The following is a 23,167-nucleotide window of genomic DNA, read 5'->3' as shown; positions in this document are numbered from 1 at the left end:
ATCTGGTAATTACTCGTAAACTCCATACTGTCGCCTGTAAGTGACAACTCTTGTGGTCTTTACCCAACGAAAGCTAATATTGATGAGAGCCAATTATAAAAGTACGTCAGTTATTTTCAAGGCACTCAGGTTAGTTGTACAACTTCGTTCATTGTTCTAATTGGTTATGCGTTCACAATCATAGCATCAGAAGTGGACATTGCTTTAAGAGTAATAGTCATTAAGCATAATAAGAAATACTAATGTACATATGCATAAGTCATAACAGTACCCTCATCATCGTCCTCCTTACAGGCCCCGGTGCTTCTCCTGGTGGGAGACGCTGTGTCGTCGCGTGTGGTCGTGCTCATCGTGCTCATGATGGATCTCGGATGGCACATGCTTCTGCAGGACAGAGGGGGGAACCTGGGCCGCATCTGTGGGGTCCTTGCCAGCATAGTCGTTCCTGCAACAGGGAGAAAAAATAGTGTTAAGGAGTGATCTTCTCTTATGGATGGGGAAAAGTTCGCGGCCGGGTCGTGTTGACTTACGAGCGCTCGAAAGTCTTGTCGCGGCCGACAGTCTTGCTGCCGTCAAGGTCGCTGTCCACGCGGGGATCGGCCTTGTTCATCATGTCGGACTTGTGAGGACCGGCAGTGTTGGGAGCAGGGCCGGTGCCGTAAGCGCCGCCAGCGCCGCCGAGGCTGGTGCCCTGGGTACCGTGGGTACCAGTGGAAGATCCGTAGTTGGTGGTGCCAGCACCAGCACCACGGTTGCCAAGCTTGCGGCTACCGTCGAGGTCAGAGTCAATACGAGGGTCGGCAGCGTTGGCAACGCGAGAGTTGTGAGGGCCAGTGGAACCCTCAGGAAGGCCGGAAGAGTAACCGGAAGGGCCGTGAGCGCCAGTACCGGCGCTGGAGAAGCCAGATGTGCCAGTGGTACCGCCGATTCCACCGCCAACGGTGGTTTGGCCATAGGTGCCAGTACCAGCGGTGCGGCTGCCATCGCGGTCAGAGTCGACACGGGGGTCAGCGGCGTTGGCAATGCGAGAGTTGTGAGGGCCAGTAGTTCCCTCAGGGAGAGAGGTATCACGGCTTCCGAAACCGGTAGTGCCATGAGTGCCGTGAGTGCCAGTGTGGCCGGTGGTAGAAGAGCCATAGGTACCAGTACCAGCAGTGCGGCTACCATCACGATCAGAGTCAACGCGAGGGTCGGCGGCGTTGGCCATGCGAGAGCTGTGGGGGCCGGTAGTGCCCTCAGGAAGAGAGGTGTCACGGCTGGAGTAGCCAGTTGTGCCAGTTGTGCCACCAATGCCACCAGTTCGGGTAGAATCAGAGGCGTTGTAGGCGCCGGTACCAGAGGTGCCGTGGGGGTTGGCTCCCATGTTGCGACTGTGGTCACGGTCAGAGTCGACTCGAGGGTCCACCTTGTTCATGACGTTGGACTTGTGAGGGCCATCAGTGCTGGTGGCAGGGCCGTCGGTGCCACGGGTGTTGCGGGTGTCAGTGGTGTAGTTGGTGCCAGTCGAGTAGTCGCCAGTGCCAGTGAGGTTGGAGGAGTGGCCAGCACGGTGATCGCGGTCAGAGTCAACTCGGGGATCGGCAGTGTTGGCGACTCTGGAGGAGTGAGGTCCGTGTGTGCCCTCAGGCTGCTCGGTGGACTTGTCCGAGTGGATGGCTTCCTTGACCTTGTTGATGAGACCAGACATGGTTGATGTGTGTTGCGTAGTTGATGGGTATCTTGTGGTAATGGGGTTGAGTTAAGAGGTTTTGGGTATCTTGAGAATGTTGTTTTTGTAGTTGTTGATGATAATGAATCAGATCTGCAGACAGCGAGATGTCTTGCATCTTATATAGTTGAATGCCTCCGTATGGGAACCTCCATCTCGATGTCGTCTGCTTCAAGCCTGAATTCGCGTTTGACAAACCTGGCATTCGCAAACCAAGGCACGCAATGCCTAGGCTTCTGCAACCTCACGGCTGTCGCCCTCCGCCGACCCCATCCCGCGTCATAGCGCAATCCAATCTCACAGATCTCTACCCATCAAGCATCTGCCGCCGAGCCTGTCCTTGTCGTGCGATTGGGCGACGGGTCGGTTCGCGGTCTGAGGTCAGGGGAAATGGTAGCGTCATACCTTACGGGAAGTGACGTTGACGATTCGTAAATAGGGCAGAGGCATGATCACAAACGGAAATTCTTGCTTGTCCAGTCAGGCCGCCAAGCGGTTTGTTGTGGAGAATACGGAGAGCCAGTTGCAAGCATGACGGAGGAGGCTCAAGGAGGCATTCTGCGGGAAGAGTGACGCAAGTGGGTCTCGGCAAGTGTGGCGACGAGATGGTTCTGTGGCTGTGGTGGCGTCAGCTCCCCCAGTTTTCCCCGCACTTCCAAACTTGGATACGGCCCACAAGCCACGAAATCTATGACGCCACAGGTGGCCGTTTCTTCCGACATGGCATGCAAACCACGACACAAACACCAGACCGTCTTTCAGGCCAAGATCAAGAGCCCTGAGGGCGTTCTAGAACTCTGAAAATCAGGGTCACGGGGTTCCACAATGACGGAGGTTTCTGCTCCTGTGCCTCTTGCCCGTTTGCCAGTTTCCGAGAGGCCAAGCCAGACGCCAAGTTCCACCAACCAACCTCGCAGTTGGCCGTGCCCCTGCACAGGCACATGAGAGAAGCGTGGCCTTAGCCTGAGGGGGTAGATCTCGATGGTTGTGGGGTTTAAGACGGAATTTGTGAACAAGTGCTGACTGGGATTCTCCTCCCCGATGGTTACTCTAGTTGGGAAAATACCCGACGCAAGCCTTGACGGGATGTGGCCGTGGTGTCACACAGTGATACGGGCTGATAACCCGGCGGGAACCTACTGTGCCGCAGAGAACCCTGTATTCTGATTTTCAGAGTTGCAGATCATGACAGTTGTCTCGGCTGTTTCATCTTGGAGGATCTTCCACCAGTTTGGAGAGATGACGTCGAACCAGCAACAGGATGGCTCCAAATTTGGAGCATCTGATAATCAGGATGGGATTTTGAAGAGGCAAATTCCCTCTCACTAGGCGCAAAAGATAGACGAGAGTAGGTTTGCTCAGATCACATAAGAGATGTTTTCATTATTGTTAGGTAACAGCTTCGTCCATCGTCTTGAGGGTATCCAAAAGTTGCGTTACTCAATCCCAACAAGTTCCAACTCAAAAGGACAAAGAAAACAAGGAAACAGCCACACATGTCCCCATTAGTCTGCGCCCAGCGCGGGAAATCGGAATGCCCCAAGCTACAACACGGTATCGCCAAGGCTCGGCAAGTGGCCGCCAACTCAAAAAAAAACTAGGACATAGTCTTGAAACTCCCAAACTCTGTCTAGAGCCGGTCGGTCCCTTAGACATGGCTGCGGCGGAACCAGTGCCTGCGGCGGTTGTAGTGGGCAGCATCGGCGCGGGCGACGGCGCGCTCACGGCGCCGAACCCAGAAGAAGCCGACGAGGGCAGAGACGAGCCAGAGAAGTGCCGAGAGGAAGCTGAAGGCGATGGTTGCCTTGAACTTGCCGCACTGATCTCCATGAATAGGATGGACGTTGCCCCAGTTGAACACGCGACCGCAAGAGTCTCCAATCAACTTGAAGTAATAAGTTAGCTATCATGATGTTCAAGTGGTGTAGCGAGGGTGAGGGTGTGTGACTTACATCGACGAGCAGTCCAAAGACGATCCACCAGTTGATGCTCATGAAAATGTCCAAGGGCCAGTGGATAAAGGTGCTCGAGAAGGGGATGAGCAGCAATAGAGAGAACAGTATGCCCAGCGCGGCTACCACTTCGGTGTAGATGAACCGGCCGAGTTGCCATGAGCTGGCGCCGTCGGACTTGTGCAGGTACTCGCCGTTGACGCCTGCAACGATGGCGGCAAAGACGAGCTCTGCGGCGCGAAGAACAAGGCTGACGATGCGATCGATAGCCATGGCTGTGAGATGCAATAAAGGGTGTGAAAGGTGAGATGAGTGATTTGTGACTGGCTCTTTAACTGAGCTCTCTTAAAGGATGATTAACCGCAGTAGATTTTCAACCCAACGCAGCAGATTGTTACTCTTGGTGGAACACACTGAGATCTCTAGAAGTTGCAACACAGGATCACACTGATTATTTATCTCATGCGACTCGCACGGCAACTCACGCGTCCCTCCAAGAAGCATGCCACATGACGATGACGCCCTCCCCAACAAAACGAAGCCTGTTTTTTTTCTTCTTCTCCCACAGCCTCGAGGTTGGCAGTCTCAAGCTCCTTCGACACGTCTGCCGTGGCTCGTGGCCATCCAGGGTTGCCCAGATGAGGTCATGCGGACCAGGACAAGGCGACGTGTGATTCGACGGCGCACTTCTTGTCAATGCTCAACAGACAAATCACGTCTCGAGGCCAAGGGATAATCCTTTACTCTCTGGCTGGGATTCATTCATGAGCCAAGTGCCGGATTGCGATAATGGATGCGTTGCACGCCAAGGAGAAGCTAAACCCTTGAGCCTCTTACATGGTCCAAGAACAGGAAGCTGGGCAATAACAAGGTGCCATTATGACGACGACGACGATCTTTTACCTGGGCGTTTGATCTGCTACAACTCTTTGAAACAAATCCTTTTTGCTTGCCAAGAGTTGGTGATGGGGGCATTTCGCAATCCGCCTACGTGTAGCATGCGGCGCAGCCAAAGTGGAACAGCGCTTCTTGGACCCTGCGTCAAGACTTTTGTCGCGTTTCTGCGCCACGATCATGATTGCGTAGATTTCGACTTGGACTAACGAATGTGAGGCCTCTGGGTCGGTCTAGAATGAAGGATCGTGGGTAATGGTGAAGTGGGAGCAGTGCCGACGCATGAGGTGCCGTGGCCGGCATCGGATCTTGGCTGAAGTAATGCGCACGAGAGCCAAGTGATCGCGACATGTCTTGGCCTTTTAACCAGACTTGATTTATCGTATGCATGCTCTGGCTTGCTCTGCGAAGGACGTCACTATGGAGAGTGATGGTTCCTGGCATATCAAATTGCCAAGTTGGGTGAACTAGCTTATAACACTGCTTGACGAATAGCTGGATGCTTCAACTAGAGCCACTGATGTTTATCTTACAGTTTGTCTCTAAAACCTGCTGTCATGGGATGCTGCTCGTCGTCTACACCACCTATCCCCTGACCTGTTCGATGTCCAAGACTTGCCGAGATATGTATGAGTTCATTTCGGAAACAACGCCGACTTCAAAAAATCTCCGATGTATATCTTGAATTAATCTTTGAATTACATCATGACGACTCTACACGGTGGCGCCGGGGTACTGTCATCATCCATGACCAATCTGGGTCATGAGCACCGGGCCTAGCATCTGTGCATTTCTCGTACACTCGATTCGAAACGAACCATGTTATGAAAAAACAAATATGGGTTATTCCAGGAGGCTTATTCGGATCCGGCCGAGCCAGTTTTGACGTCGACAACTCTCTTGTGAGCCAGGTACTAGGTACAGGATCTATTTGATTCGACATCAACGGCCCGCCTGCGTCGGCACTTTCCCTTCCTCAGATACAATTGTCGGTATAAGCGATAAGATGCTTTTGATTCCATACTTGACGCCGTTTCCTTAGTGTGATGATGACCCCGGACTACAGTAACCTCGTTGATGAGAGGCCTGCGACACCAATGCAGTGACCTGGCGGTACTCTTTTGGCAGCTGTGTAGGTGGCCAACACTATTATTCCATCTTTGTAAAACGCAACGTACAACAAGAAGTCGACCGACATATGAGAAGAGACAGGGATGAAGTCGCTGCTCCAGCCAGGCCGAGCCAACAACACTCAACAACCAACAGCGGAACACAAGAAGCAAGCCAATCTGCCGCCTCTCTCATCCGGAAGTCAATAACAGAGGATCCCCTACAACCGAGCTTCAACTGCATGACCAGACCCCAGCTCAAGAAGCTCAGCTCAACCAACCACCTCCCCATCCTCTCACAATGTCACCCACCTCCATATCAGATCAGCGCATGACCCCAGACTCGTTCCGCTCTGGCAGCAGCCATGAAGCCATTTAGCACGGAATTGCTTCCGCGCGGCCTTCCAAGCCTGGCGCGGAGCATGCCTCGGTACCCCACAAATTACCGGGCTCACCTAACGAGATGCAACCCTCGACTTGTGATTGAACTGCTGTGGTTAACCTACTTAACTGCGACAGGTCAAGCTGGGATCGTGCTCATAGCATGCTGCGTACATTATTCATAGTCGGTCATGGAGGCGTCGGGAGCAGACAAAGGCTTCTTTCAAAGGCCCCCTGTTTTGCAGAATCAGTTCCATGATGATGCGACCTACCAGAGATGCTTTAAACGTGAGAAAAGACCATGCTTCGGAGTTCTAGCTGCTAATATTCCCAGTGTTTCTTCCGCAGCACATCGTGCGCCAGGTCGAGGCTGAAGTCGCAGCCTTGGGAGATGAGGTCCTCTCCGACCAAGTCTTTGCCTGGATCACCGATGCCGAACTAAACAAGCCTTATCTCAAAGGCTCTGGACGTGATGTATTTGGCCAGTGGAAGGGTGATCTAGTCACGGGTGAGGGATGGCGTGGTCTTCAGAACTTTGGCCTGTCTCATGGGTGAGTTGCTTTCCAAGTCCAGGAGATGAGAGACTGAACAGGATGTAGCTTCGTCGCCGCTGGGTATGACACCCCTTACGGTCCCTTCTCCAGAGCATATCAGTTTCTCCGTCTTCAGCTCTGGACGGCATCCTGCGCAAACGTCACTTGCCCATCAGCGATGCAGGATGGCGCCGCCCGGCTTCTTCAGACACACTTGCGCACACCGGAACTGAGAGCAAAGCTCACGGAAGAGCAGACGAAAGTCCTCGAGAATGCCTTCAGTCACTTGACCTCGCGAGACCCAGCCTACGCCTGGACCAGTGGCCAGTGGATGACTGAGCGTACAGGTGGCAGCGACGTATCCTTGACCGAAACCACGGCAGTTTACGAACCCACTTCAAAAGCTCAGCTGGCTTCAAAGACAGAAGACATCCCTCTTGGTCCCTGGAGTATCAACGGATTCAAGTGGTTCTCTTCAGCTACGGATTCGAGAATGACAGTCCTCCTCGCCCGCACCGCCAAGGGTGGACTCTCAACATTCCTTGCCCCCATGAGGAAGCATGACCCTCAAGCAACCACATCCACAGGCCGTCCCGTAGAAAATGGCGAAGCCCTCAACGGCGTCCGTATTCAGCGCCTCAAGAACAAGTCCGGAACACAGTCTCTCCCCACTGCCGAATTGGTCCTTGAAGATATGCGAGGATGGCTCATCGGACAGGAGGGCCGTGGTATTCACGAGATCTCTACCGTTTTGACCCTCACCAGAGTCCATTCTTCGGTCGCTGCCATGAGCTACGTTGGAAGAGGCCTAGGTATCGCGAGGGCATACGCCCGAGTTCGAGAGATTGGTGCCGGAAAGGGTGTCCGTATGAAGCTGATCGAGAGCTCGCTGCACATGGGGACATTGGCCAAGATGACTTCCGAGTACCGAGGCCTCATGCTCCTGACGATGCTTACGGCCCATGTCCTGGGTGTTTCAGAGCACCCAGCCGACTCAAACTTGTCACCAGCTCTTGCAGCCTTGACACCGTCGGCCAAAGACGCGGGACCCCTGATCCGGGTCCTCACCCAGTTGACAAAGGCCTACGTCTGCAAAGCCTCGGTTCAGTTGCTCTTCTCCTGCATGGAGTCCCTCGGAGGTGTAGGCTACCTCCTCAACGAGGAGCAAGAGTACCTCAACGTCGCCCGCCTCCACCGTGATTGTGCCGTCCTGCCCATCTGGGAGGGGACGACTGATGTCTTGAGCACCGACTTTGTCCGCGCGCTGAAGCATCCCAAGGGCGGCAGAGATGCCCTAGATGCCCTTGAAGCCTTTATCAAGAATGGGTTTGGCTTCCAGGCCAAGACGCCAAGGCCTGTTGGGTGGAATCCGCTGAAAACTTGGCGAGACTTGAGAAGCCTCATCGAACGAGAGTCACTGAAGGATCTGATGGGAGACGCCAGAGAAGTCCTTTGGGCCGTTGCGGACCTGCTAGTGCCGGTGTTGCTGTATGTTGACTCGGCTAGTGATGGAGACGAGGTTTCGCTTGACATCTTTTATCGCTTCTTGGAGAACAGATCCATCGTTGAGAAGCGTGCAAAGGCCTCGCCAGCTGAGCAGCTTGCGCAAGACATCAGCATTGTCTATGGAGGGACAGCGAAGGATATCTCCCCGAAACTTTGATCACAGTCATGGTTGTGTAGGCCAGTTTGAAAGAATTATAGCTCAATAAGAAAACCGACTCTCTGCCAGTTGAAAGTGTGTACAAGAAGAAATACAATCCAAGTGTAGCAAAACACCATTCCATCATCCCATAAGAGGTCATCTTGAGACTTACGCGCACAGGTGAATAAATACCCCAACCCCATCTTGCCAATTGTTTCCCACACCTGCTTGGATATACTTGAGACTCCAGCCACTCACGCCTGTTGCTTGAAAAGACATGTAGCGGACGGGCCTCTCCAATGTGCTTCCGGTGCAGTCAAAAGTACCAATCAACACGCGGTCTCCAGGAACCGGTTCAACAATCGGTTCACCAACCCAGTCGGTGGACTCCTCGGCCTTACTGACGAGTTCCCAAGCCATAGCCGAGCTGGACAGGGATTCCAACATCATTCCTGTCCATTCGTAACATGGATAACCATGACGCAAGTCGCTGCAAAACGGAAGGTGAAAGAAGAGACCACATGTAGCCATGCGGCTTGACGCAAAAGGAGCAGAAAAGGTTGGAACCTCAAAGTGAAACGTGGTACTCGAGTCTTCTGAGATGACAGCCAGGCGTTCTCGGGCAAGGGACCGAGCATCACAATGCCACAGCCCAGCAACCGAAAAGTCCGTCGGGCTGATTTGAAACCCTCCGGGCTCGCACGACGTGGAGGACGTCTATTCTACCTCGGAGCGAGCAGAGAAGTTCTTGCACGTGCCCTGGAAGTTCTTGGCCTTGAGGGTCGTCTTCTTGCATGAGGCCACATTGGGGTGATTGTTGCTGTATAGCACAGTTCCCTTGGCGCTCGTTGAGGGCTTGGGGCAATGGTTGAAGGTGCTGTCTCCATCATGAAGAAGCAGAGTGTCGCTGCCAACCTTCTTGAGGGTCCACGACTGGAAGCCGGGAGTGGGATCGATACACTTAACGGAACCATCCGGAGGGTTGATGAAGCAGGCATTGTAGAGATGGTCCCTCAACTGGTCCAACGGATTGGTCAAGTCGATGCAGAAGAAGCCATCGGTCTGACCCGCGTTGAAGAACAGGTAGCCATTGGCATCATTCTCCTGGACGGTGGCCCCAGTTGAAACGTCATGTAGTGTAAAGCAGCAATGATTATCCCAGACAGTGTTTCGAGGGATAACCGCGGCGAGAGCCAAGGAACAAAAGAGGGTGAGGAGAGCAGAGGAGCGCATTTTGGAGATGTGTAGGATGGAACAGAGATGGCAGGTTTAAGCGAGATGAAAGAGTTGAGTAGAAGAAGGCTCTGTCTGAGAGTCAGACAACTTGTTTGGCTCGAGTGAGGGTAGGCACGATGAGGAAGTAGAAGTCATCACCAACAACGACAGACATGGACCTTTAAGTAGTTCTCTGACAGACCTCTCTGACGGGCTTGATCATCCCGTCTCTCCGCACATCAAGCTCGGACTCGTCGGGATCAGCGCAAATGAGCGCTTTCCTGCGTGAAATGGGCATCCAACAGACCGAGACCTGCGTATGCTGTTGGGCCATGGGTTAGTTGAGCGAGGGTGGAATCAAGTCAGATGGGGACCGGGGCAAGCAAGCCCCTCAGCAACGGTGGCACAGGAAGGGTTGCAAATGGTTGCAAGCGGTGAAGGGGCATTGATCACTAAAAGGTGTCGTCGATCTTGACTTTTGAAGCTCGAGTCTGTGATGGGTCGTGCAGGTGACGAGAAGTGATCAGGAGTGATGGACGTGGAGATTCTCATTGGGAGCCTCATGGGTTTCGCGCTTATAGGGCAGAAGTCTAGGACGAGTCACTCGGAGCGAATGGTGGCTCAGGAACAGGCGCGAGCTAGCAGCATGGCCGCACTAGAGCCCGAGCCCGAGCTGTTTTCCCTGCCATGGTCGGCCGTTTGATGACGAGGGTCCGTCCGTGGTCGTTCGTGACATTTGCCATCTGCAAGGCACAGCGCAGGAAGCGTCTGGCAGATTGCAAGGTTGCAGCTGTAGAGTCCATCAGATGGGGCGGAGGAGTCGTGAGAATGGGTTGCCCCTCAGCCACCAACCGACAGAGACATTGTCTCAGATCGCAGATTGGCCGACGGTGATGTGACGATGCGGGATCCTGGAGGTGACAAAGGGCGGATCTGCATTCGACGAACCAGCGTCTGTTGCTGAGAGATCGACAGATGTTGGTGAGACGCGGCGTTGGGTGTCAGGTGGTAACATGTGCACGGTCACGTGGGGACCTCTGTTCTGCTCCACGCACACGCGAAAAGTACGGCGGACCTTAGCAGACTGCAGTGTGGAGAGCTTCACCGTCTGTTACGCATGCATTCCCCACGACCGTTTCGTTTGCAAACATAGTACCTCCACAAACTGATATTACCTATATTTTCCCTCAACTCTCTATCCCTATCGTGAACCTATTCTCCTATCATAACAACGTGGCCACTGCATCTCGAGTGAGATCACAAGCTCACCAATCCGTTCCACTTGTCCCACTCCCCGCAGTATCCAGGTTTCACCGACCTGCCATATCCGGGTTGGAGCGATATATATATATCCTGCGTCTGTTTTTGTCCATATTTATTGCTTTTAAACCTTTCAAGTAATCGGGGCAACCTTTAGATCACCGCCTCCAATATCAAAGGGTCCCTTCTCATCTGTCGTGGACCTGCAACCACATATCAACCATGGCTGGAGAACACACAATGTCCAACGAGGAGTGGGAGGAGGTGGCTCAGGATATACCCTCGCTCTCTGATCCCTTTCTGCAACAATATCTCACCGGCCGATCCAACCTCATAGCCCAGGAGAAAAAGACCCGTTCCGATACATCCTTCAAGGCCTCTCTGTCGCCCATCGCCAAGCGTGCCTGTGACATCGTCGACCGCATTCGCGACCACGAGAATGCCAACGTCTGGACACCTCAGGTTGAGGAAGAGCTCTCTCAGGCCGGCAATGAGTGTCTTTTCCCCGGCATGATGTTTATGCTCGCCAAGGATCGAATGGAGAGGACGGATCTGTGGAAGATTGTTCGCCGCATGCCCAAGGGTGCCCTCCTCCATGCTCATATGGACGCCATGGTCAACTTTGACTTTATCCTCGAAGAACTTATGAAGATGCCGGGCATGCACATGTCGAGTGACCTGCCCCTCGACACCGAGGCCGCGAGGGAGGATGCGGCCCTCCAGTTTCGATACAGAGCCAAGGAGAGAACTGACGGCTCCATCTGGAATGATTCCTATGAGCCGGAGAGTTTTCTACTACTTACAAAAGTGGCCGATGATTTCCCCAACGGTGGGAGGTCTGGTTTCCTCAAGTGGCTCAAGGGCAGATGCACCCTCTCAGTTACAGACAGCCATGAGCAGCATCACGGTATCGACGCAATCTGGGTCAAGTTTGCCAAATGCTTCGTCGTCGTCGCCACTATTATCCACTATGAGCCCATGTTCCGGGTATTCCTGCGTCATCTCATGAAGACGCTCAAGGAAGACGGCGTCAGCTGGGCCGAGCTCCGGTGAGTCAACAGTGAACATGTATCCGATTTGCTCATCTAATTAATGATAGGTTCACCTGGCCCCTCGATTACTGCCGTGATATACAGGAGGAGCCTGAGAAGGACTATTCCCACATGTTCGAGGTCATCCGGGAAGAGGTCGCGCGCTTCAAGAGCTCGCCAGAAGGCCAGGGATTCTGGGGTCTCACCACCATCTGGACCACCCTCCGCAGCCTGCCCACCCGTGACATTATCGAAAACATGGACTGCTGCATCGCCGCAAAGATCAACTTCCCCGACCTGATTGCTGGCTACGATCTCGTCGGAGCTGAGGATCTGGGCCGGCCGCTGTCAGATCTGCTCCCGGAGCTGTTCTGGTTCCGCAAGCAGTGTGCTATGGAGGGCGTTAACCTACCCTTCTTCTTCCACGCTGGAGAGACACTGGGAGATGGCACAGACACGGATGGAAACCTCTTTGATGCAATCTTGCTCGGAACCCGACGTATCGGCCACGGGTTCAGTCTCTTCAAGCATCCTCTACTCATCGACATGGTCAAGGAGAAGCGTATCCTCATCGAGTCATGCCCCATCTCGAACGAGGTTCTCAGGCTCTGCGGCTCTGTGACAGCTCACCCGCTCCCAGCTCTTCTTGCGCGCGGAGTCGCCTGCAGTCTCTGCAACGATGACCCCGCCATGCTTGGCCAGGATACCGCTGGCATGTCCCACGACTTCTTCCAGGCGGTGCAGGGCTGGAAAAACCTCGGTCTCGCTGGTCTGGGTAGTCTTGCTGAGAATAGTGTCAGATGGTCTGCCTTTGAGGATCAGAACCAAACAGAGTGGGTCAAGGGTATTAAGGAAGCCAGCCTTGGTGACAGCGTCAAGGCCAAGAGGCTACAGGAATGGCAAGTTGAGTGGGAAAAGTTTTGCCTGTGGATCGTTGAAGAGTATGGAGATGAGTTTAGTCCTGAGGAGGAAGAGGAAAAGGCGAAGGAAGAAGCTTAGATGACCGAGTTGGTACAAGAATCATAGATGGGAGAGAAATGAGTATCGTGAGGGGCAAGTCACCGGCAGGATACACCTTAGATGCGTTTTGGGGGGTCATGTTCAACACCGACGGCTTGGAGTTCAACAGGCGTCATGATTGGGTGCAACGGCGACACATGCCATGGGAGTCATATACATGTATGATATGATAATGAGAATGACGACGAGAATGAAAATGAGTCAACGAAAGAGCTGCGATGCCATCTTCGCAGTGTATTGTATTGTATTGCTACCAAGTCCCAACCCGAGCGTGAGCTCAGCGTTATCCAAACACCAGCTTCTCAAGCATTGAAAATGAAAGGAGAGTTCATACCAACATACCCAAAAAAAAAAAAAAAACATAACCTCAAATCGTGTCCAGCCATTCCTAAGTAATACAAGAAAGAATGTGAGAGTTCTAATGAAACATAACTCCCCTAGGCGGATCCAGGGAAGTACACGGCCAGCCAGTCGCGGAATCTCATTGGTTGGACGTCGACGGACGGGCTGGCATCAACCATGTCGTTCAGCGAGGTCTGTCCAAAGTCGTATCGTCCTTCGACTGTTGCTTGGAGCTGCTGATAGAAGGCAACTCTTGCAAAGTCACCCTGCTCATAGGACATGGTTATCAGCTGTGGTAGATCGGCAAGCTGCCACTGGGAAAGCTGGAAAGCAGCTGTACATGGGTTAGCTTTTGTCTTGATACGACCTCTAGTGATGATACTTACCATTCAGTTGCCTTCCACACTGGCCAACAACATCTCGAAGTGTCACCCGATCGCCACGCATCGTGAGCTCACGAGGCCAGTTCACAGGCCCGAGATCAATCGCTGCAACGACAAACCGGGCGACATCATACACAGAAGTCATGCAGACACGGACAGAACGGCCCTGGGCATTCTTTTCCACATACTCAGCTGTGTAGTTGTTGACGTCGAGCAAGTATGAGCCTGGGTCAGCCAGGTTGGCACCATATCCGATCGTCAGATTCCCGAGACCCTGAGGCAGGAACCTCTCCATGAAGATACCGCAAGAGAAGACAGTCCACTTCATGGGTGAGGATCTTGCCCATCTCCGCAACAGTTGCCTTGCTTGTGATGAAGTTGATGTTGGGTCAAGAGGGTCAGGGTCTCCCGGCCGCTTCTCGATGGATCCCTCGAACTCGCGTGGCACAAAGTATTGCACACCACTCTGGGCAGCAGCATTGATCAAGTTAAGTTGTTCGTTTCCATTCACGATGGATATGACGAGGTTGACCCCGTGTAGGGCGTATGCTAGGCTTGAGTAGTCATCGTAGTTGACTTGCATGACTTGGACATCGAGTGACGCATAGTACTCAGACCGATCCTGTTCCTGATTAGAGGAGCTTCGTAGTCTTGAAAGGAAGGGGACTAACAAATCTTGATAATACAACGACGTTGTAGGCGTTTGCAGCTTCAGAGAGTTCTTTGGCCAGGAGATATCCGAGGCCGGAGCCTCCAGCGATAGCTATTCTCATCATGATGCCTTGGGTAGTGAGGAAGGAGTAGAGAAGAGTGTGACTGAGGCTTCATCAGGCCGCGGGATTCTGGGTCTAAATAGTTTCGATCCTGGAGCTGTGCTTGGGCTCCCACGCAATGCCTCAGAGCAGTACAAGCAGAGCCGCAACCTGAACACTTGACGCAAGCTTCACCATCTTGAGAGAGCTGTACAGACACTGCGCCCTTGGGACATCCGTATGACTCAAAAGCGAGAAACAAAAGCACAGCCAGGAGCGTCTGTCACAGGCAGAAGCCCTCAAAGCAAGCAATTCGCGGCCTCTGTCTGGACCAAGAGCCACTCGCAACTCATGACAGTCTGCCGTGAATTCAACAGGTGGATACTGGACGAATGCCAGTACAGAAACACCCGCAGCTTGATTCGGCCGACTGAAGGCAGTCTTGTCATTGCCTCGTCGTCGTAAACGGCGGAGTGTGCATAGATGCCCCTTCAGGCAAAACGTCCGAATTGTCAAGTAAAGGGGGCCATAACAAGACTGGAGGCGCCACTAGGCGCTCGAGAATGTGAAAGGTACCCAGAAGAATCGCGGAAAGTAGCGGAAAGTAAAGAAATCCCGAGAGAATGTGACCTCAAGTGTGGGTTAGAGTAACCCAGGTGGCACGTTGCGTCTGAGGTAGTGGTTGTACATCTAGGTCAGAAACTTCTGAAATGTGCTTGGCTCAGCCGCAAGAGATACAAAGACGGTACAAGCAACAGCACGAGACGTCCATAAGAACAAGACGCCTTGGGGTGCCTTGAATTCAGCCCTATGGAGACCCTATCTGTGGGATGATGGTTAAAGCCGGTGGGATATGCAGTCCAGAATGACCACAGACTCGTCTTCACGGTGGACATGGCCATCCAGTTGTGAGAAGACTTGCTCCAAAGTCACCACATTCCCAACCTCCTTCTCGATTGACAGGCACTCGACGGGATGGGCCAATCAAGCAAGTTGGTGGTTGTCACATTCGCCCGTTTAGATCGAACCACAGGAACAACGATACACTCAAAGTTGGTTCTCCGGCAGAGGGTCAATGCCATCAACCAATCCACAAACCAGACGCTAGGGGAATGGACTTGTCCAGAAATGAGACAATTTCCTGTCTTCAACTGAAAACCGCATGATCGCTTCAGGTGAGTCGCGAAGTCGAAAAACTCCTAAATCGCGAGTTTCGACTCGCCGATATGCATCCCTGAATCCGCGGCGCAGCGGACAGTCCGTCATTGGCCGTGAGATATGCAGAGAGCCAGGCTACACCGGCACTATTCAGGCAGAAGGGCTTGGAGCCTGGAGCAGCGCGTCAGACTGGAACAAGGCCGCGGTCCACGGGGCAACTAGGGGCGACTGAAGATCCTTTGAGCTTGAAAGAGTCCAAGGGGTTGGGGGCCAAACATGTCTCGGCCCCGGTCCATCACTGGTTGAGCTAATGCGCGGCCATGCAAGCATCCCTGCTGATTCCCGTAGGGCTGACAAGGGTTAAAGAGGGTGGCAGACAAGCCAGACGCTGATTGGGCGTTGCCCTGGGATTCGCTGGGCCCGTAAACAAACGAGGCTCGGTCCGTCTGGATTGGGGCAGAGAATCCTCTTGTCCGAGTTGAACCAGGATCGCGCGGGGGGGGGGGGGGGTCGCACCATGATTCGCGAGCATCTTGGTTGCCTAAGGTTGGACATGCATGCGAGTCGGTCGCAGCCGCCATTGATCCAGATTGTCGGGGTTGTCGTCGTGGGGTTGAAGCGAGATTGAGTCAGTGGTGGGTGGGCGAGTTTCGTTTCTCGGGGATGTTGAAAGGTCCAAGTTTTGTCACGGGGGAAAAAGGCCGAGCGAGTGAGATTTGGCATTTGGCATTTGGCGCCTTCCCGTTGCGTCCTCAGGTTCACGTTCATCGTTTGCTCTTGCCTCTTTGGAGGATGACGGCTCGCTTCGAGAGAGAGGCAGGCGGTGGTACCTTCCTCCCTTAGGCACTCAACTCGACCCTCCTCGTATTCTAACCAAAGACAAGATCTCGGATAGAATCTAATACGCTCTCCAAGAATAAACCAGTTACTCGTACTCGCTCTACCTATCTTTAGAGCCGTTCCAAATTAAGCGTTTCCTGGGGTCCGTCTATCGTCCGAGTAAAAATAAGCTTGATCAGGCTTTCAAGATGGGACGAAAATAGCTTCAACGTCCATCTCGCTTGGAGAAGGGCTCATACCTATCCCAAAATAGTTATCCGATCAGATCATGGCTTCATCCCTTCAACCACGACATGACCAACTCGTCGCGTTTCGTACGAATCAGCCGTCTTGGGGTCGAAGGGAGGATGAAGCCTTCAGCCGTAGAGTCGCCGTGATGTCTTCAATATCAAGGGTATGGCCAAGACGCTGCATAATTCGAACCATCACATGTCAAGAATGAGAAAAGAGCAATTAGATCCATCACGCACGCGGTTCACGGCGGGGAAAGGAAAAAAATGTCTCATCCTGTCCAAGTTTCAGGGTGACTCTATCTATGTCCCCAGTTCACGGCAGTGTCTCTCCCCTCAAACCCACACCCACCCCTCTCCCTTGTATCAACTCTCCAATGATTCAAGCCTGGTTATGTCAATCGGCGATAGTGGCGTTGAACAATTCCTCAGACAATTCCTGATTTGAATCCCAGACCCAACACTGACTCAGATGCCGCTGCTATTCCGGGATATCTCCCTTGACGGAATCCCTGGGGAAGAAGGGTGGAAGTTTAGGAACATATTCGAGGCTCTGTGAATACAGGGCTTGGCCATTCCTGGCTTTTCTGCCTGGTTTTGGAGGCATGTCGGTTGCAGTGGACGTATGTGATGAGTCGTAATTCACGCAAGATACATTCGGCACTTTTCTTTTGCTACGGTAGATAGCCTACAGCCGGCTTCTAGACGCAACTGAACGGGTAGCCAACTCCTCTTCTTGGCCGTCTAAGCCTGGAGTGCCGTCTCTTCCCGCGCGCTGCCACTGCCCTTCCGCCATGCCTCTGTGTGATCGACCTTTCTCTTCGCTACGCTCTCTGCCCCCTCAGCTCCCCATCCACCTCCTCCAGGAGTGCACACAATGATACGGTCTCCAGCCTTCATCGAAGCAGTGTTCTTAGCTCCCATGTTGATGTGCCTCTCCTCATATTCCACCTCGGCAGCATCCTCCTGGGTGTGGAATTGCTTCAGCGAAGACTCCCAGTTTGCCTTTTCCACCTTGCGAACCCAGAGGTTGAGACCGCACTCTCCGTCTCCTCCGCCGTTCAGACCGTAAGGGTGATAGACGCGGCGTTCACTGAGAATAGAGACTTGAAGGGGAATGCGGAACTCGATGTCACGAATCACACCATCGCCGCCACGGTGCTGGCCACGTCCCCCTGAGCCCGATCGAATAGAGAACTCGCGAAGAAGCACAGGGTACCGTCGTTCAAAGATCTCAGAGTCCGTGATTCGAGTGTTTGTCATGTGGCAATGAACTCCGCTGGTGCCCTCCCAGTCAGGACCTGCTCCGCTTCCACCAGCAATCGTCTCGTAGTAGCCAAAGCCCTTGATGGCCTTGGTTCCGTTCTGGTTACCACCGAAGCCAAAGGTCAGGTTGTTACAGCAACCTTGACTGGCTGCACAGGCCTGGAAAGCCTTGAAGATGACATCGGTGATGCGTTGGCTGGTGAGGACGTTTCCGCCAACAACTGCCGCACCTGGTGACGGAGACAGAATAGACTTGGGGGGGATCTTGATGTGAATCGGCTTCAGACATCCCTGGTTTAGTGGGATATCCTCTGAAATGAGGCACCGCAGACAGTAGATGATGGCGCTGTATGTGATGGCTTGCGGCGCATTCACATTTCCATAGACTTCAGGCCCAGTTCCTGCAAAGTCGAATTCGGCCTCTCCCTTCTCTGCGTCGATATGAATCTTGAGACGGATAGGAGATCCGTCGTCCATGTGATCAACTGCTGAGAGATCCTTGCCTTCGAATCGCTTGTGCACCTCTTTCAGGAGTCGGCGGACACAAAACTCGGCATTCTTCTGGATGTTGACCATGTAGAACTGGACGGTTTCCTGGCCATACTCAGCAATCAGAGTCTCGATCAACGAGATACCCTTCTGGTTGGCAGAGACTTGGGCTCTTAGGTCGTTGATGTTGTCGGCCAAACAACGTGTTCCACTGCATCCGGGGTACTTGGCGGGTTCTTCGTAGAAGAGCTCAACAACTCTCTTCTCATTGAACTTGCCGCCGCTCACCAGCTTCTCGCTCCTGATCGAGGCACCTTCCTGGAACAGTTCTCGCGAGTGAGGAGGCATGCTTCCGGCACTAATGCCACCAATGTCCGCGTGATGGGCCCTCGATGCGGCGTAGAAGAGAATGTTCTCCCCCTTCTCATCAAAGGCCGGCATCAGGAGAGTCACATCAGGAAGGTGAGTACCACCGTATGATGGATGGTTTGAGATGATGACATCTCCCTTCTCCAGCTTTCCCTTCCAAATCTCGGCCTGGCGTCGCACGCAGGTCGACATTGAGCCAAGGTGGACAGGCAGATGAGGAGCATTAGCAACAAGCCCGCCAGTAGCATCAAAGATTGCACACGAAAAATCGAGTCGCTCCTTGACGTTTGTGCTGACGCTTGTCTTTTGCAGGGCACGACCCATTTGCTCAGCGATAGCCATGAAGCGGTGACCGAAGATGCTGAGCATGATGGGATCAACTTCACGGTCTGCAGTCGTCTTGGTGGACCTAAAGTGTGTTAGTACAGTAGAGTAAATAGCGATTAAAACACTCACTCAGACTTTGAACCCTCCTTCTCAAGGTTGATGACGACATGGGTCTTGAGAATAACCGCCGTTGCCTTTGGCGTAACCACGATTGTCTGCGTGCCATCCGCAAGCATGGCTGGTCCAGGAATCGAGTCACCAACTTCCAGATCCTCGAGTTTGAAGACTGGGGTTTCCTGTCTTCCTCCCTCAAAGTAAACCTGCTGGCTGTTGAGCTTCTTCTTGTCAGAGACAGCCTGCTGCTTCAGGGCCTTGAGCTGCTTATCAACCGTCTCTTCGCTGTGGCGGAAACTCTTGCCAATGCCGCGAACACGAACATCGTCAACAATGACATCCCGTTCGTCCAGAGTGAATCCAAATTCGTAGCGGTGCTGCTTCACAAAAGCCTGTCCAAAGTCCCAGTCGTTGCCCCCAAAGCTCTCCTTGGCCTCTTCTAGGCTAGGCCTGACAATCATGAGCGCGGACTCAGTACCACGGTACCTCATGTTGAGATACTCTTCAAATGCGATTTCGTCATCTTGGAAGCCTTGTTCCTTGAGAGCCTGTCTTGCCTGGTCCTTGAGCTTCCCCATCTTCTTCTGCAGCTCAGCAACAACATCCTTATCGTCCTTCCACACCATTGATTCAGGCTCCTGTCGTTCGTCAACAACATCTGCCAATGCCATACCGTAGGCCGAAAGAACAGAAGAATATCTGTGGACAAGGATTTGCTGAATCCCCAAGGACTCGGCGATAGCAACGGCGTGCTGCCCTCCAGCACCACCAAAGGTCGCAAGCCGGTGCTTAGATGAATCGTGGCCCTTGGCTTCAGTGATAGATCGAATAGGTCGGGTCATGGTCTCGTTGGCCACCGTCAAGAAGCCATACGCCACCTCATCTACCGACAATTTCTTGTCGCTCTGTTGGTTCACCTGATCAGCCAGCTCTTGAAGTACCTTTCTGCTAGCCTCAACATCCAATCCTTGGTCCTCATTCTCGCCAAAGATCTTAGGGAAGAACTCGGGTAGAAGACGACCAAGGACCAGGTTGGCATCAGTGACGGTGGCTGGGCCTCCTTTGCGATAACACGCGGGACCAGGGTGAGCGCCAGCAGATTCAGGCCCAACAACGAAGAGACCGTTTCTGAAGAAGAGACGTGAACCACCACCTGCTGCCACAGTGTTGATGTCCAGCTGAGGGGATTGGATGGTGACGCCAGCTGTGGTGGTCTCAAAGACGTGCTCGTATCGCCCATCTCCATATCTCGAAACATCTGTGCTAGTACCACCCTGTTCGATGTCAGTAGAGAACGACTAGAAATCATCGACTTTCACATACCATATCAAACCCAATCACGGGTGTCTTGGTCTCGTCGTCGTAAGAGGTGATGGCGTATCCAACAACACCTCCTGCTGGGCCAGAGAGAATGGCCTTCAAGCCAGTGAACTTGTCCACATCCACCAATCCTCCGTCACTTTGCATGAACTCGCACCTTGCCCCCTTGGCGCCCTTCTCCTCCTTGACACTGCGAGTTCCAAGGCCACCTTCAAACCCAGCCTGGAAGCCATCAATGTACTTGCGAATGGCTGGCGTGAGATAGGCATCAGCGCAGACAGATGTGGCTCGAGACACAAGCTTAATCATGGGCATGAGCTCATGACTTAGCGAGATGTGTTGGAATCCAATCTCTTTGGCTATGCGGCCAATCAACGCCTCGTGGTCCGGGTACGTGTAGCCGTGCATCAGACACACAGCAATGCTCCGGATACCTTGATCGTACACCTCCTTGAGCTTCGATCGGACATCTTGTTCCTCGGCCCTCTTGAGGATCCTCACGGTCTCACCCGACAAGCCACGGACCAGAGTTTTTCCTTCAGCCTCCTTGGTTCCAACCTGGGCCTCTGCTTTGGTGGTCGTTCTCTCGGGATCTTCTGCGTAGTCTTCAAGTGTAACTCGCTCCTCGATCTCAATAACCTTTTCATACAAAACATCCGGTTTCCGGATAGCCAAGTCAAAGATCTTGGGTCTTGACTGGTTGCCGATGGTTAAGCAATCCTTGAATCCCTTGGTCACCACCATGGCAATCTTCTCACCCTTACGTTCGAGCAAGGCATTGGTGGCAACAGTGGTTCCCATTCGAATAGAGTCGATCTGAGAAGTGTCCAGGGCCTCGCCCCGAGGAATGTCTCGACCCAGGAAATGGCTCATGATGCGTCGGATGCCTTCAAGCGGGGCATCCTTGTAGTTGGCCGGGTCCTCAGAGAGGAGCTTAATGATAATTTCCTCTCCATTGCTCTCGCCGACACAGTCTGTGAAAGTACCGCCACGGTCAATGGCAATTCTAATACCGCGGTGTTTGGTGGTTGATGCCATGGTGGAGGTACAGGTCGATCCAATGAGGAGGGGAAGAGACGCCACTTGATAGGAGGAATACTAAAGATGGGAGACCGACAGCCTGACCTAGCTATCTTATCAAGGTCGAAGGAAGCAAGACGAAAATAGCTGCAGGAGAAGAAACGGGTGATTAGTTACGCGAGGCCGATGTATTTGTAAGTCAAAGAGCGTCGGGAAAGGTGAATGGCTGTCGACGTCATGTATGGACCCCACGTTCCGTTATTGGCAATTGGTACCGGGAGCTTGTCGTTTGGGATATCAAATAACTGATAAACTAGCCGTTTGTTCAACGACGGGCAACCCTCCTAATTAGATTATCAGGGCATATCAACAAGCAGAAGCATCAAATAAGGCCAGTACCAGTGAAAACTACCAGAAAACAAACTCTACGGGTGTCGGACCGCCACGTTATTTTCACCAACCGGACAGGAGCCGAGGACCAGTGAAGAGCCGTAATGATTCAACGACACCTTTGGGCACTGAGGTCGCATCTTCGCACCATGAGCATTGCCAATGGCATATTGCAAGCACGCGGACAATGAGAGCAAGCGATGGAAGAAACGGCAAAGAACAGGGCATAGTATAGTGAAGTGTGTGCCGAGAAAACTCGAACAATTGGCACTTGAGTGTGGAAGCATGTAAATAGCAATGGACACCAAACTGCAAATGCGATGGATCCAAGCATCCACGGACATCTAGCCCCAAACAACTTGCAAGGGCAGAGTCCCCAGGATGTAGAAGCAGCAGAAATGAAACCATCACGACTCAAGAACAGTGGACAAGAACAAAAAGAAATGATTTGCCGTCAGCAAGACTCGAACTTGCGTTTTCAGTGCTTCACATGAGCCACAAACTGATGTACTAACCCCTATACGATGACGGCTTTTGTTTCTTGTTGCAGAATGGTGATGTAAAAGAGTCTTTTAAAGACAGGCTCTGTCTTTGAAGGCAGAGGGGAAAAGAGGTGGAAAATGCAAAAAAGAAAGGATTTGCCGTCAGCAAGACTCGAACTTGCGTTTTCAGTGCTTCAACTTGACCACAAACTGATGTACTAACCCCTATACGATGACGGCTTGTTTTTGCTTGCTTGATGATCCCTGTCGCTTAGATTTGTTTATAGGCCGGGGGTGGAACATGGCCCGATCTCCAAGTTGGTAGATAGTGGACCACTTCCACATATCTTGTTGCAGGAATTCGATTGATTGATCAAGTATATAGACGAATAGGTAGGCATTCAAGAGGCACTAGGCGTCGACAAATTGGGGTCCCCAGAACTTAAGAGTCAATGGAAGCTGCACTAGAACCCGGCTCTTCGGATGTGGCGGGATTGACTCAACTTAGCGGCAACCAAGGGAAACATCCAAGACACAAGGGAAGCTCCAGAAGGGCATGCCAGAACAAAGTTCGATTCTTTTGGGGCAGGTACAGTACTGTGTTACACAGCTTCCTCACGTCAGGTATGCGGCATGATTCCAGCTTTCGAGATCCGGCCCCGGCGTCCCCGGGGCGCACGGAGTGAGGAATGCCGGGCAGATGGGACACGGAGGACGCCGGCTCGAGCACCGGGGCTCTCGAACATATCACGGAATGAGGGAAATACGATTGATAACATGATGCTGTTGGCAGCAGATCCTTACATTTCTCATGCAGCGGGAGTAGGGAAACTCGACCCAGGAGCCGACTTTTGCATCAGTTGATGATCTATCAACAGTCGACATGACAAGTCTTTTTAAACGACCTTGCTTGGCAAACAGCCCACCAATCTCACCA

At 52.8% G+C, this 23,167-nt stretch overlaps 7 protein-coding genes and 2 non-coding genes across 9 annotated transcripts; 2 read left to right on the top strand and 7 right to left on the bottom strand.

Moving 5' to 3' along the window:
* Positions 1-288: 288 nt before the first annotated feature.
* LRP88_02872 (uncharacterized protein) lies at positions 289-1,687 on the bottom strand (the record flags this gene model as incomplete). Its single annotated transcript, XM_083239508.1, has 2 exons — positions 289-445; positions 531-1,687. 2 exons carry the CDS (start codon positions 1,685-1,687, stop codon positions 289-291), a joined length of 1,314 nt encoding a protein of 437 aa, XP_083104638.1.
* Positions 1,688-3,356: 1,669 nt separating this feature from the next.
* LRP88_02871 (MARVEL domain-containing protein) lies at positions 3,357-3,933 on the bottom strand (the record flags this gene model as incomplete). The annotated part of the gene is made up of 2 exons (XM_083239507.1): positions 3,357-3,593; positions 3,661-3,933. The coding sequence occupies 2 exons, from the start codon at positions 3,931-3,933 to the stop codon at positions 3,357-3,359; spliced, it is 510 nt and encodes a 169-aa protein (XP_083104637.1).
* A 2,495-nt stretch (positions 3,934-6,428) lies between these two features.
* Positions 6,429-8,240, top strand: LRP88_02870 (uncharacterized protein; the record flags this gene model as incomplete). The annotated part of the gene is made up of 2 exons (XM_083239506.1): positions 6,429-6,595; positions 6,644-8,240. The coding sequence occupies 2 exons, from the start codon at positions 6,429-6,431 to the stop codon at positions 8,238-8,240; spliced, it is 1,764 nt and encodes a 587-aa protein (XP_083104636.1).
* Positions 8,241-8,939: 699 nt separating this feature from the next.
* Positions 8,940-9,455, bottom strand: LRP88_02869 (uncharacterized protein; the record flags this gene model as incomplete). The annotated part of the gene is made up of 1 exon (XM_083239505.1): positions 8,940-9,455. The coding sequence occupies one exon, from the start codon at positions 9,453-9,455 to the stop codon at positions 8,940-8,942; it is 516 nt and encodes a 171-aa protein (XP_083104635.1).
* A 1,464-nt stretch (positions 9,456-10,919) lies between these two features.
* LRP88_02868 (uncharacterized protein) lies at positions 10,920-12,727 on the top strand (the record flags this gene model as incomplete). Its single annotated transcript, XM_083239504.1, has 2 exons — positions 10,920-11,746; positions 11,797-12,727. The coding sequence occupies 2 exons, from the start codon at positions 10,920-10,922 to the stop codon at positions 12,725-12,727; spliced, it is 1,758 nt and encodes a 585-aa protein (XP_083104634.1).
* A 458-nt stretch (positions 12,728-13,185) lies between these two features.
* LRP88_02867 (uncharacterized protein) lies at positions 13,186-14,249 on the bottom strand (the record flags this gene model as incomplete). The annotated part of the gene is made up of 3 exons (XM_083239503.1): positions 13,186-13,424; positions 13,477-14,095; positions 14,163-14,249. 3 exons carry the CDS (start codon positions 14,247-14,249, stop codon positions 13,186-13,188), a joined length of 945 nt encoding a protein of 314 aa, XP_083104633.1.
* Positions 14,250-17,197: 2,948 nt separating this feature from the next.
* LRP88_02866 (5-oxoprolinase) lies at positions 17,198-21,376 on the bottom strand (the record flags this gene model as incomplete). The annotated part of the gene is made up of 3 exons (XM_083239502.1): positions 17,198-18,986; positions 19,034-20,292; positions 20,342-21,376. The coding sequence occupies 3 exons, from the start codon at positions 21,374-21,376 to the stop codon at positions 17,198-17,200; spliced, it is 4,083 nt and encodes a 1,360-aa protein (XP_083104632.1).
* Positions 21,377-22,197: 821 nt separating this feature from the next.
* On the bottom strand, positions 22,198-22,280 carry LRP88_02865. The gene has a single exon. It is a non-coding gene; the product is annotated as a tRNA-His (tRNA).
* A 107-nt stretch (positions 22,281-22,387) lies between these two features.
* LRP88_02864 lies at positions 22,388-22,470 on the bottom strand. The gene has a single exon. It is a non-coding gene; the product is annotated as a tRNA-His (tRNA).
* Between the last annotated feature and the right edge of the window lie 697 nt (positions 22,471-23,167).

Source organism: Fusarium phalaenopsidis, assembly GCF_050370095.1.
Source record: "Fusarium phalaenopsidis strain FUZ10S chromosome Unknown contig_32286, whole genome shotgun sequence".
Classification (NCBI taxonomy): Eukaryota; Fungi; Ascomycota; class Sordariomycetes; order Hypocreales; family Nectriaceae; genus Fusarium; species Fusarium phalaenopsidis.
This window is presented reverse-complemented; position numbering and strand designations above follow the sequence as displayed.